This window comes from Limulus polyphemus, unplaced genomic scaffold, assembly GCF_000517525.1.
Source record: "Limulus polyphemus unplaced genomic scaffold, Limulus_polyphemus-2.1.2 Scaffold4054, whole genome shotgun sequence".
In the NCBI taxonomy this organism is placed as follows: domain Eukaryota; kingdom Metazoa; phylum Arthropoda; class Merostomata; order Xiphosura; family Limulidae; genus Limulus; species Limulus polyphemus.
In genome coordinates, this window is record NW_013669664.1 from 11,124 (window position 1) to 26,450 (window position 15,327).

General features: G+C 32.6%; 1 protein-coding gene across 1 annotated transcript in view; it reads right to left on the bottom strand.

The window, feature by feature from the left end:
- Positions 1-134: 134 nt before the first annotated feature.
- Positions 135-15,327, bottom strand: part of LOC106470512 (filamin-A-like) — a gene marked incomplete at its 3' end in the record, with an annotated part of 89,285 nt that continues 74,092 nt past the window's right edge. Inside the window, exons 15-23 of the mRNA XM_022399118.1 lie at positions 14,505-14,610; positions 9,422-9,595; positions 8,431-8,567; positions 6,871-7,057; positions 4,538-4,708; positions 3,136-3,265; positions 2,219-2,375; positions 786-975; positions 135-385 (exon numbers count right to left, since the gene is read on the bottom strand). Coding sequence (XP_022254826.1) covers positions 135-385; positions 786-975; positions 2,219-2,375; positions 3,136-3,265; positions 4,538-4,708; positions 6,871-7,057; positions 8,431-8,567; positions 9,422-9,595; positions 14,505-14,610 — 1,503 coding nt within the window. The remainder of the gene's footprint in view (positions 386-785; positions 976-2,218; positions 2,376-3,135; positions 3,266-4,537; positions 4,709-6,870; positions 7,058-8,430; positions 8,568-9,421; positions 9,596-14,504; positions 14,611-15,327) is intronic.

The window sequence follows — 15,327 nt, forward strand, 5'->3', positions numbered from 1 at the left end:
TATAGTTATCTGATAATTAATCTTGAAAATGACGTGTATTAATCTTCCAAAAAGTAACAAAAAAGTTTTGTAAGTACAACTGTTTCAAGTATTTTACTCTTTTGATCTATAGATATATCCATAAAGTTACTTACATCAGCCGTGTAAACACCACCAGGAACTGGCTGACCACCAAAAGTGATACAGATCATGTACTCCCCAACTTCTTTCACGGTGTAGTAAATGGAGAACGTACCATCACCATTGTCTTCCACTTCAATATCTGCATCAGAAACAGAGTCTGATGTACTGGAGATATGACAGTTGACAGCACCCTTTCCTGCTTGTTCTGCATTCACTGTGATGCAGTATTCTTCTCCAATTGCTATCTTTTCTTGTACACCCTCTAGTAAAGAAAATACAAATATATGAAATTTAATAACAATAATAATTATTCATTCATATTTTCATGTTTGATGAATGTATTGTCAGAGTTTTGTAAACTGAAAATGTTCCAAGACAACATGAAACTAAAGTTGTATATAAAATCAACTTACAGACATAATCATGAACTACAGCACTAATGTTTAATGATCCAGAACTTTCTATAGGGATCAAAAGTTTCATTAAACTGACATCATAACAAAAAATTATCAAAAAACTTGAAATTCAATAAGTACTAATAACTCGGGGGGGGGGATAGTGATTTTGATTACAGTTTTAAACATATAGTAAAAATACATACTGAATTATAAAACATGTACACACACACACACATATATATATTTCAAATGCAAGTAACTAACCTGTGATACGACATTTCTCTGCTTGACCAACTGGGTAACTATTGACTAGGAATGGAGAATTAGGAACCTCTTGACCACCATAGAAAACTGAAACTTGATATTCACCCAAATCATCAGGCACATAGCTGACACTGTATGTCCCATCATTGTTGTTTGTTAGCTTAGTTTTCCTTTTTTTACCATCTGGTCCCTTAAGTATAGATAGAAACTGATTAAATACCATTATTATTTTATATTTTCAAACTTCTCATATGTCATTTTACTGTTTTGCTCACTCATGAAGTATTACCACAAGGTTTATACATGTTTTCTTTAGCAGAGAACAATGGTTTTTCTAGTGCATAACAATGTGGGTTATGTTTTATGATATCCTAAAGATAAAAGCATAGGCTTGTTTTAAACTTATTTCAATTGGTTTTCAAATTGAAGCACAAGACTGAAGGATTTACAAGCGTAAAGGCTAGAAATCGTTTTCAAAAAACCTATTTGTTTGTCTATAAATCGTGAAAGATCTTGTTTTCAACTTAAGGATACACATGTCAGAGATTATCAAACTGAGACATAGAATGCAATAATATACAAGTACATGGTATGATGCTAAAAGATGACATCACTTTTGAATTATCATCATTCTTATATATGTAAACATACAGAACAAGGTTACACTTAAATATGAATTACCGGCACTTGTGTAATACTTAAATTATAATAAATAATTAAAAACAATGTTTCCTATTTGCAAAATTTAAAACTATATTGAAGTAGGTTAGAAAAGTTTACTTATATATTTTTAAAAACCACAAAGAGTTGATGAGACTGAATTCAGTGGATTGGGAGGGCTACAGAGGGTGTCATACAATTTCCAACATTCAAGTTAGAAAAAAAAAGTACTCTGATAAAGTGCTTGATAAAAACACCTCACTTTTCAAACATATTACAGCTGGCCACAAACATACGAAGTTTAAAAGTGTTCACATTCAGGCAGGTATGAAACTTAGCCACCTTACAGTGGCAAGTACACTTGACCGAGTCTTCCTTATCAACATAACTAAAAAAAAAACATGCAATAAACAGCTTCAGAGCTGATGAATAAGATCTTGTATTGAACAACATATGCAGCCACAACCATGCATTATGTGTAATTTTGGATTGAGAGTTATCGGTTTTATTCCCTCATCTCCTGGAAATATGGCTATGCTGGAGAGCAATTAAGAAATTTCATATTGCAAGGATTTCAAATCTATGTTCAGAATTAAAACGAGTACAAAAAAAAGCTTTGTTTGGAAATCAACCTACCAAGCACGTCTCCCTGACTCTTCAACTGGATGTTAAAAATATTCCCTTAAAACAAAGATAAAGTATTAACTCAGAACTACATGTATTTCCTTTCACTTAGAGTAACTTGAAAGCTGAAATAAAACTTTGAATTTTACCTTAACGTAAACTTCTGGCTCAGCAAACCCTGCTTTTTTTGTGTCAATAGTAAATTCTGTTGGTAAACTAGCAGGTACACCTTTCTTGTCAACTCCAGCACCATAAACCTGGACTTTTTCAGGTTCATAGGTTGGTTTAACGAGCATTTGGAATGGACTGATAAGAAAACAAATTTTCCGTAAATAAATATTCCAAAGATGAAACATTTTCTGTAACAACCGTGAATCTGGGTTTACTTCTATAACTATTGGTGATTTTTTACTTTGTTTAAGGGATGTGAAATTCACCAGAATAATGAAATACAATCAAAATCTGACTGATGATGAAATATGTGAAACTGTACAAACACTAGTAGCACAATTATAAAAACATGCAAACTCCAAGTACATTGAGACTTCCACGGCATACAAGAATAAACTAAGAATAAGGTTTGTATAATGGTCTTGTTGTTATTATTATTATTATAATACAAAAAAAAGTTTAACACATTCATACAAGTGATCCAAAAGAAGAAGAAGAAGCAATCCTAACTATGTTTCGAGACACGCGTTGATAATGTTGAAAAGACAATACTTAAACATAATAGCAATTTAATATAAAACAGACTATGCATTGATAGGGATCTCAGAAAATAATGAATAAAAATATATAATAGAGAAATGATATTAATACTAGTAAGCTACAAAATAGTAATGTCTTAATTTATATATATAAATGTTACATCATAACTTAAATATAATGTTGTAATTTAAATTCATTGTATAATGCTATTTTTGTGTTGCAGATAAAATAAACATAAAATGTCATTAAAAATTGGGCTCATGACTAACCGAAAGTCTCAGTAATGCAATTTAGTAATGGTTTTTATATTTATTTTTGGAGAAGAAGAGAAAAAAAAATATTTTGATGGACTAACCTTCCTTCAATGTCTTGACCTCCATATGTGACTTTGAGGTTACACAAACTATTTTCTGGAGGAGCAAAATAGGTCACATCATACAAACTATCTCCTCTGTCTTTAATCTCTGGCTTCTTTGGCATAGCACCTGACAAAACCAGAAATAATATAAATTTGAAAATGAAAATTATGCCTCTGTTATCATGATGGATAATGCCTGTGGTCATGGTACCCAAAGGTGTTTGGGGACATTCCATCTATCAGGCAAATCCAAACATCGATGTAAAACTTCCCAGTAACTAAGGAGAATCAGTTGAAGGTCAGTAATTGAGTGCTTAAATCCACAATATCTCAACTCCAACTGTCTTTCATTGTCTGTAGCCAGTTGTGGGAAAACACACACTGGAAATAAGAATTACTACTAGTTTTAAATGATGTAGGTTGGTTAGCAATTTTATTATGAAATCAAACAAAGCAATAATGTTGAGTAATTTTTTTTCCTACAAAAGCAATTAGAAATGCAAGGACTGCTCTTATGGGCCTTCATACATTCTCTCTCTCTCTCTCTTTTTTTGAGAGAGAGAGAGAGAGAGAGAGAAAGTTTACTTTTATGACATTTTTTCAGTTGCTACCAGATTTGTATTTTGCATGACAATTTAATATTTTTTTTAGCAATCCTATACAGCTTCTCAATAAGAATAATATAACGGCATTACAATCATACAAAAGGCCAATGACATATTTAACTCAACAGCAGAATTTATCAGATTGACTGGGCATGGTATTTATGAAGTAGAACTTAAGAATCTAGCCTTAAAAATAAGTTTTGACACTAGAACACTGGCAATTTTTTTAGGATTGTGACTTGTTTCACACAACTTGAATACACAAAATGGATAGTTAGATAGCAAACTTTAATGAATATGCTGTGCAGTTATTTCACTGCTGAGATGTAAACACAAATGTTTCTGCTGTGCCTTGCTGGTTCATCATGGAAATGCAACTTCTGTTTATACTCCTAGTGACAGCTAGCCAAGGTAAACATAAAAAAGAAACATACATGAAATAAAAAATATGATACAAATCATTTAGGCTTTCTAATTTTAGTTCTATCTTTAATGTTCTAGTTCAACTGAAAAAAAAGAGAAAAAAAAGAGTCAACGTAATATGAAATTAGTAAAATTCACACACACATTGTCTTCCACTGTTTTGAGATAAAAAACTAAGAGGTAAGGCAAACCTGGGACTATGAAACGAGTCATAAATTACAAAAATGTAACCATAAACTTAGAATTAACAATGTACTCAACCACCTATAAGAATCAATACTCTTCATTAATTTTTTAGCTTAGACTAATGTCTACTGAATAAATCACATGACCTAATTTACTGTGAGGAATAAGACTGATCCTCCACTCACCGTACTCAGATTGAACTTCCACTGCAAGAGGAGCTTGGGGAACTTTCTTAGCATCTACAGTAAACTGAAGTGGTAGATCAACTCGGCAGTTTTCTGACTCAACACCAGGGCCATAAGCTTGGACCTTAGAAGCATCAAGGTCAAAGGTAACAGGCACCTTGAAGGGACTTCCTGTCGATATCACAATCACAGATACATAATGTTCCGAAGAACCAGAAACATAAAACTTAAAATGTGGTAATGTTACTTCTTACTCAAAGGTTTCTAACTAGAGCTCCATATACCAAATTTTACAACTGCACGCGTCCCTTTAAAACATCGACGTACCAAGTTTCAAAACTGCACGCGTCCCTTTAAAACATCGACGTACCAAGTTTCAAAACTGCACGCGTCCCTTTAAAACATCGACGTACCAAGTTTCAAAACTGCACGCGTCCCTTTAAAACATCGACGTACCAAGTTTCAAAACTGCACGCGTCCCTTTAAAACATCAACGTACCAAGTTTTACAACTGCACGCGTTCTTTTAAAACATCAACATTGACGTACCAAATTTTACAACTGCACGTATTCCTTTAAAACAGCAATGTTGACATATTGAACCATGGAAGAATGCATTCCTTTAAAAAAAATAATAGCGTAATATTCAACTTACACGTCTATGCACTCAACCATTAACTGCTGATAAACAAAATTTTTTTCATGCATATGAACCTGAAGGAACAGGTACAGTGACTTACAAAAGTATTCACCCCCTGCAAAGCTTCCACATTTCATTGCCATCTGAGCTTGCAATCATGAAACTTTCAAATGGGACTTTATAATTAGAATCTACACAATTTTCTCCAAACAGAGAAAACTATAATAATAATAATAATAATAAATAAATAATAATAAAAAAAACATGCAAGTAAGTTAGATTTTCAGAGAAAATTAGAATATTCTCAATTGCGTAAGTATTCAATCCTTTTGCTATAGCAAATCAGTTCAGGTGCAAAAGATTAGTTTGAAAGGTCGCAAAATTAGTGTAATAGTCTCTGTCTGTGTGTAATCAAAGTGGTTTAACTTAACTTCAGAGTAAATGCATCTGTTCAAGCCACAACTCGCATAGTAATACGACAAACCAACCAGGGATAAAGTGGTAGAGAAGCACAGAGCACGAGAAAGTCACAAGAAAATTTCAATGTCGCTGATTATTCCTTTGAGTACGGAGAAGTTAATCCTTAGGAAGTGGAATATGCTTCTTACCACCCAGTCACTACCCAGATCAGGCCACCCTTCCAAACTAAACAGTTGGGCAAGCAGGAAACTGGTTAAGGATGCCACTGTGAAACCAACAGTGACTTTGAAAGATTTGCAAAGTTCCATATCTGAGATGGGAGTCAGTGTTCATACATTGACAATATCCCAGTCCCTTTATAAAGAGTCTGTATGGGCAAGCGGCAAGAAAGAAGCCATTACTAACAAAAGAATCATCTTAAATCTCGAATGGAGTTTGCAACAAAACATGTAAATGATATTGCAGATGTGTGGCAGAAGGTTTTCTGGTTAGACAAGACGTAAATTGAGCTTTTTGGTCTAAATTGAAAGAGTTACATCTAGCGCAAGCCCAACACAGCACATCACCCAATCAACATCATCCCAACTGTCAAGCATGGCGGTGTCAGCATCACGTTGTGGGGCTGCTTCTCATCAGCAGGGACTGTGAAGTTTGTCAGAATTGAGGGAAAGATTGATGGTGCAGAGTACAAATGAATCCTAGAAAAAACCCTGATCGAGTCAGCCAAGAATTTAAAACTGGGTCAAAAATTCACATTTCAGCAGGACAATGACCTGAAGCACAGGGCCAAAGCCACACTGGAGTGGTTTCAAAAGAAGAAAGTGAGTGTCCTGGAGTGGCCCAGTCAAAGTCCTGACTTGAATCCAATAGAAAATTAATGGTGAGACAAAGATTGCAGTCTATCAATGATCACCAACGAACTTGTCAGAATTGAAGCAATTTTGCCAGGAAGAATGGTCAAAAACCACACCATCCAATTGTGCAAAGCTGAAAGAGATCTATCCAAAAATGCTCACAGCAGTAATTGCTGCTAAAGGTGCTTCCATCAAGTACTGACTTAGGGATTTGAATACTTATGTAATCAGCAAATTTCAAATACATTTTATTTCCAGGTTCTGCTGTGTTAAGTTTGATCACTGGAGTTTTGAATTAAAACAAAATGTTTACATTATTTATATTTCATCAGAATGTGACATTATTGGTAGGGGTGAATACTTTTGCAAAGTACTGTATGTAAATATAACCATAAAAAAGATCATAATGTGAACTCTTACCTGGAATTGACTGGTTTGCAAAGTTTATCAGGATATCATAGTCACCAGGTTCTGTAGGAATATATTCAACTGTGCAGGACCCATCTCTATTATCTTGGCAGGTCATTTTGGCTTCCGAGGGCCCTTCAATGGCTAACCCCAGGCCTCCTGTTCCAGCACTCTTTATGTCTACTGTAAACACATTGACCTACAAAAGACAATGAGTTCGGAATGACTAGTGGTCCTTTAATGTTACATTTTCAAAAACGTCTTAGATCTCTAATACATAGAAACTGAATATTTGTATGTCTGAAGCATTCCACAAAGATTATACACACCAAAAGTTAAGAATGCCTACTGGGTATACCTAAAATGAATCAAGGGTTATCAAATGTTTTATCATTAAGCTTTTGTCAGATGAAATTTATTTTAAATATTATTCTATGGAAATTTCTTAAATAAGGGAGTCTACACAAGTACAAGAGTACTGTCTGTTGTGTGCATCCATATAAATATAATAGTACTGTCTGTTGTGTGCATCCATATAAATATAATAGTACTGTCTGTTGTGTGCATCCATATAAATATAATAGTACTGTCTGTTGTGTGCATCCATATAAATATAATAGTACTGTCTGTTGTATGTATCCATATAAATATAATATGACTGTCTGTTGTATGTCCATGTAACTACTTTGCAGGGTGTGGATGGATCTTCACATAATTTGGCATGAAGGTTTGTTGGGTCCATGCAGAGATACATACAAATTTGGGGTTTAACATTGTGTTTTGCAGTTACTTCACCATTTACACAGTTATGGATGGATCTTAACCAAATTTGGTATGGAACTACTTTGGGTCCCAAAGGAGGTAAGTTTGGTTCTTTTGATAAGGTCTTGAAGTCATTTTAGTGCATTTATGAATTAGCAGTTATTTTAAGTGATGTTCAGTACTGTATGCAGTAAAATTGGAAAATGTCAAGAAATGTTTATAACTTTAGCCCAGGAGCTTCTTTTTTAAAGCTATTCAATCTAGAATTTTGTGGAGAACACAGATGGTTTAAATCAACATATTTCTGTCTAAAAATTGTGAAATTACTCTGTTTATTCAAATTTTTCAACCTAAAAGAAACATTCCACCAATTTTTTTTAGCACGTCATCAAATTAACCACTTATAGTTCAACAGAAAAACTGTACCCCCACATCCCCCCCCAAAGATCTCTATTCAGTTGAAATTAACTTCAAAACCTTACTTCCTAAAAATTGTTTGGCCACTACTTTGCCCCCCCTGTTGATGGATCTTCACCAAATTTAGCATGAAGATTTGTTGGCTCAAAGTGGATATACATGTAAATGTGTTTTCACATTTTGTGTTTTGCAGTCTTACGTTTTTTACCATTACATACAAGGGAAGCAACTTTATGTCGTAAGATAACCTTTCATTAGTCAAGAATTTACATGACTTCCATCCAAGGGATGGGTACTCCAGCTAGTGTAATAATATTTTAGTTAGTTTGAAGTAAGTGGTTGTCTAAGATATCTACTAATAAACAATTACACATAATGAAACAGTATAAACACCTTATCAACATAGCCTTTTTCCAACCCAGGTCCGAATGCTCGACACTTTTTATGATCACATCCTTTGGTTACATTGACCTTGAAAGGGCTTCCTGGGACTGGAACTCCATCATAGGATATATCTATGGTGTGGTAACCTGAAGAAATTGAAAGAAAAAGATGAGAAACGTTTTTTTTTTCCCCACAAAAGTTCAATTACGGTGTTACAAAAATGGTAAAAGTTGAACTTATGCTTATTGAAAATATTAAAATAAAACTTGTTACCTAAAAAACTGCTTATTTTGTCTTTAAAACAAGCCTTGCTCTTTCACAGATTACAAGTCAACTTATAAAGAGCTTTCAGTAAAATATTGTTAAAATCATGATTAAAGCACTCAGTATGGATTAATTATATTGCCAATCAAAATTAACTGCAGTATTCTTAAGTTAACCAATTTCAGTATTACAAGAAAAATAAGTTAGAATACTATAAGTTGTCAACAGGGTTTCACAGAATATTTAACATTTGTTTGTTGTAACTGGAATAGTTTAGTTTTTATGTTAATGTATAAAGAGTCTCCTGAAGACTTGTCAATCTTCAGACATTTTGTTAGTATCAGATTTTGGTGTATTACTAAGCATGATGAGTGTTTTCACACATTGTTAAGAATTACTTTAAAGATCAAAGCATTTTCTCAGTAAAGTTACCAACTGATGTTATAAGTGTCAATTACCATATGAATAAAGAATTCATTGCTAAATAAAAAAATAATACAGTAAAATAAAAATATTGATTAAATTTATATACACAAGTTTCAAAAGTTATATACACATGAAAAAGGGTTTAAAAACTTAAGATTTTAAAATCATAAGATACTGAAAAATGAAGTGTATGTGCATACAGATGCATAAATATTTACACACTTTTGTATAGCAGATAATGAGAATTAAAAACTTTCTATTTACTCACTGTAAAGTTCTATTTTTAAAACTGTTAAGAAGTTCAACCTACCTTCTTCTAAAGGTGTGTACGAGATCTTATAAGTACCATCATTAAAGTTTTGCACCAGTGGACTTGTGCGAGCTCCAGAAGGGTTGGTAATGGTGCAGTGAACCTTGGCATCACTGCGTTTGGAAGCAGCTCGAGCATCCACAACAAATTCCGTTGGTGAATCAACAAAAACACCTAAAAACATATAAAATAACGTGGATTGCATCAGGTCACTCCATGAAGTGGTAATGTTCGAATTAAACAAACATGTTGGTATTTTATATTTTGAAAATGAAGAGTGAAAAATAGAATAATAATTATTGTTTGAGTTATTATTATTATTATTATACATCACAAAGTTTTAAAAATTCATAATTCACCTTATTTTTCTTTTCAGGTGCAGTAATAGGTGTACAAGTAAAAAAAATTAACTGACAATTATGTAGTAAGAATCATTTATTGTTTTCAAAATATTTATAAATTTTAAATGAGAAATACATATAAGAAATTAAATTTTAGAATTGTTTATACTGTTTTGCCATTAATATCAATAAAACATTTAAAGGAAACAACATAAACACAATTTACTTACAACAAACATTGCTAAGAGTAAGTTATGTTTATATGATGTCTCCCATGTGAAACAAAACAAGAGAGTTACATTTATGCTTTTATGACAAGTTCAAGTATTTCATTATTACAATCACAAAAATTTAATAGAAATGTTATTAGTCTTGACTATACAAAACACTTAAATAAGGGATTAAAAACAAAGAAAGTCAACTGAGAAACTTGCCACAACAAAATTGAAATTAAATACCGAAAAATCTCTTGCATTGTTGCTTCAAGGGTATTTTAGGTGGTGGAGTGGACATCACATGGTTTTGGTTTTAATGGACTGCTTTAGTCTGTTTGTAGAGTGTAACACGTTTTGGCTTCTACAGTGAAGCCTTCTTTAGAATCTTGACCTAAAGGCCTCGGTGAAAAAGCTTAATTGTCATCTCACTCTAGAAACAGGCACGAGTATTCCATTACAGCCAAACTTGAGTCTTTATTCATGCATTTTTATATTGCTAGCACTTGGTCAATCTGGTATCAATCAATAAAATAGCACACACATACCTTAAAGGTTTTTTGGAAATAAAATGTTCCGACTAACTTAAAAGAAAAAAAAAATCAACAAAAAAATAAATCTTACAGTAGTTCTATAAGGAAGTCATTTGCATTTTCAATGGAAACAGGTGATGGGTTTTAACAGAATTTTTTTTTTAAATTATAAAACTAACAGATATATTGTGATGTAACAATATGAACACAGTTAAAAAGCTTAGAAATCTTAAGTCAAACTTTAAAAAAGTTTTCAATACAACTTTTGAAATAAAAAGAAAATTATAATGTAGTAAACTAACAAACAGTCTACACATACAACACAAGTTGAAGAAATCTAGGCATGCTGAGCAGTACACACACACCAGACAGGTGCCTACCATGAGGCTGTATGCCTAGGCCAGTGACTCTGATGTTCCGGACAAACAGATCCGACGTGACGAAGACATCAAATGGAGATCCAGGAATGTGATGACCATTAAATGTGATGTTTACAGAATAGTGGCCAATTTCTGTGGGAAAGTAGGCCACAGAGCAAGTGCCATCACCATTATCTCTACACTTGATGACAGTTTCGCAGGGTCCTTCTACAGTCACTCCCAGGTTTCCCTGACGTGCACCTCTAGTATCAATCATGAATTCTGCAGCTCTGTTTCTATAACCACGTGATAGACCTGGACCGTACGCTTTAACTTTACGGTAATCATTAGCATCTACCATGAGGAAAGGTACGGTGTAGATTGGAGTTCCACTGAAAGAGATGGACAACATGTGCTCTCCAACCTCTGTGGGCAAGAAGTTCACTAAAAATCCTTCAGCTGTTGGAATGATGTGAGCTTGGATCTTCCATCCTGATGGGCTGGTAATGCTGATGGAGAAGTCAGCATGGCAGCCACCAGCCTCTTTGGTAATAACTCTGAACTGCTGCAGGGAGTTTATCGGAGCAGCTGATTGGACGAAAGTAGACAGGGCAGCCTATTCAGCCTGCCTAAGTTCTTATGCTGCTGTTTAGATATTAGGTTCAGACAGATCTAATCTACAGTTAGTAAATTAATAACCTGCACAATAAACATGCCATATGGCAAACTCAAAACCAAGATTCTGAAAAAATTAATAAATGAGAATGCTATTTGGTCAAAACAAATGTCATGATGGATCTAGTTCACAACCAGAAAAACAAAAATAGAAGTCAATAGTTGGTTAGGTAAACACTCGGTCAATAACCAGGAGATGTTTGTTCTGATCATTAACATTATAAACAATCTAATTCACATTAATAACATGGGCAAACTGTCCGATCATAGCAAGGAGATAAAGATGTAGTGCACAACTAATAAATCATTAAACAGCAAGAGAAAGATAATGTTTGAATAGACCTATATGGACAAACCTAAAAGTTACTATAAAAGTTACTACTAGCATTCTGCAGTACAAACATTCTTGTTAGACCAATTACAGAACATGATATCTATGCTGTTTGTTCTCATTAGATACGAACAAAGCTACAAGCTATTTTAACATACATACAAATTCTGGTAAAAGATCAGTTTCTAAGTTAGTAGCGAACAAGGCAAGCTATGTAAAAAGTCACCAGGATTAAAGTACACTATTAAATATTGTTTACAGTTCAAAAAAAAAGACAAAGATCGGCAGAAAAGGTGAAAAAGTCAAAGTTATGGAATTGATTAAACAAGTGTTAGAATAAAATTATCTGCAGCTCAATACATTAAGACATTATTAAAATAGTTACGTATGCTAGAATAGAATAAAAAGAAGTACGCTGATAGGAAAGACAAGAAACCTGGTCAATGCAACTGAACAATTATTTTGTATAATTAAATATGATTCATTTAGACATTTATATTATTTTGTTACAGTCATTTCATTACATTGGTTCAGCTGAACAAGGTATATACTATTAGGGCTTATTTCTAAAAGCCTTACATTGGTTTTTCCTATTAATAGTTTTCAGTTCGTAAAGTAAATGATGAAACATGACATTTTATAACTGTTACCAATGCATCTTTTAAAATTACGTCATCACATGTCTTTAAATATAGGTGATAATCAAAGGTTATGATAATTAACTGTTAGTACAAACGAGCTATCTTGTAATAAAATCAATGATACTGATAACTCGCACACACTGTTCATGCTACAATGTCAGTATTTCACAATATTCACATTTTCAAGTACCATTAATACATTATCAATACACTCGCATATCAGTGCATCATTAAATAGCAGAGAAACCTTAACTTTTTAGCAATGAAATTAGCAACTTCATTGTTCAAGCATCTTCTCACTGCATGTTAACACACAATTCATACACACATAGCCTATGGATATCAGCCTAGAATGTTGTTAATGTACAACGTTTCTAGCCACAACAAAACAAAATGATACAACTAAAATTATTATTAATCATTGAATTAATTGAAAATTATCACTCATAATATAATTCATGTAGTTTAAGTACACCAGTGTGCATCTATAAATTATTCCTTACTAAATGTACAGGCTGCATACAAAAAACTTCAGTCAATAAAAGTTTATCATCCAAGTTGTGTCAGTAAAACTGCACTAATCATGCTTCCTTGTACATTAAAATAACAGTAATAAAACTGCCCAGTTTCAAACTAGTGCAACTTTAATGGTCACATAAATATTGTTCATTCACAGTTACACATTTTATACATCACTCAAACACAAACAAATCTTCAAGTTACTGTTAAGAGTCTTGTAATAGTAACTATATAGCAATATGCAAATACAGGCAGTACTAAAGAAATTTCCATTATTCACAAAACATTCTTCTCTACAAATTGACTTCTAAACAAACATTTTTGTTTTTACAGAACATCTCTTATCACAGTCATTAATACTAAAAAAAAAACTTTCTTAATTTTATGCAATACATCCATCATTGAGATATTATATGCACATATTATCAAACATGATATAAAATCATTTTTTTTTTAACATTATTGATTGAAAAAAATGTTGTAATGCTATTTTAAAACTAAGATTATTGTACCGAAGGAAAAAAAAATCAATGCAAATAACAACAAGATAAGAATTATCATTATAGTTCTAACAAAACTCAATCTGATATATGCATAGTCAACACTATTTTATCACTCTCGCAAACAGTAAAACCTCCCAATGTTTATTTGTGGAGTATTATACTCTAGGTTGTTTAGATACTGGTTACATTACACCACTTCTACATCATGGTATAAGTTTACAAGTGTTTCAGGAATTATCTTCTTTATAATTATAAAAAATAAAAATCAAACAATATTTATTTTATGTAAGTACAATAACAACACATGTACAAAGCTTTTGTTCTAGATAAAAAATAAATAGTTGTTTATTACTCACAAATTTGCAACAAAAATCATCAAAATATATTAAAATTGTACAAACACCATAAGAAAATTAAGGGGAATTGTACCCATTGTAGAACATTGGGAAGTGTATTATCTCAGAAAGATAAACACAGTGATAGCATATATTGGGAATATCCAATTTCTTTAATTATCTCTTAAATGAAGGGATAAAACTAGTCACGAAAATTAGCTGAACAAGGAGTAAAGCTTATGAACTTAAAATCATAATTTCCTCGATTTAGACCACCATTTGCCTTCAGTGGCTTCGACCAACAATCACCCACAGACAGACCAACACCATTCCCCCCTTGTTTTTAGTGTATTGTGAAAATATAAAGTAAATCCATGGTATATGTTGCCAAATGTTTTGTACATTTATTGATGATGACAGTTATTTATTTTCTAGTTTTGTATTTGTATAAATAACACTGACAATAAAAGTTGGCTCGTATTTATGAATAAAAAGGCATATTATCAAATAATGTGCGTTACAAATATAACAAATCAAATACCAGAATGTGTATTTACCAAGGCTAATAAGAAAAATCAAACATGTTTTATTCTCAAATGACTATAGTACAGAAAATCAAAACAATACAACTTACTTGGCTCTAGACCATCAACCTTCACTTTACTAACATCTACTTTTGGTTTGACATGTACATAGAGTGGGCTACCTGGCACCTCCTTTCCAGCAAATAGCACCACTACCTGATGGAGAAACAAGGTATTAGAATTCCTGTGTCTGCAAAACCTCATATAAACAAGTTCAATCTTATATGTGGTTTGATTTTAACAATGAAAAAAAAAAAGTTACATTTGTGAAAATTTTTTTAAAAATGACACATTGGTTAAAATTCAGAGTCTTCTTAAGATGTGATTACTGCATAAAAAAGATTCATATCCATAACACACATTTCTATGTTTCTCTTCACGAAATGAATGTTTGGACTGGGTTTGTACAAACACGTGCCAAGTCATTTTATGGAACTTAGATTTCATAAACACTAATAATCAAATCTACATTTGATTCAGACTTGGGTTTTTTCACACTTCATAACTATGTTGATTAAGCTTTACTTGTCAAATCATTTCTTAAATATTACTTCCAATTTTTAAGTCTGACATTCAGAACTGTTCAGTTCCTCAACTAAAAGGAAAGTATGATCAACTATAATGACAAAAATATGTATGAAGTTTACTAGTTCAATCATGGTGGTAATTTAAATGAGTGGATCAAAAGGGCACCGATCATACATCACTCCCACTTCTGAAAATAAACTTGCACATCTAACTTAATAACTACTCAGAACAAAAAAAAATCATGTTGAGATGTACCACTGCTGATAAAGATAAAAGGTGTGTGTGTGTGTGTGTGTGTGTGTGTGTGTGTGTGTGTGTGTGTGTGTGTGTGTGTGTGTGTGTGTG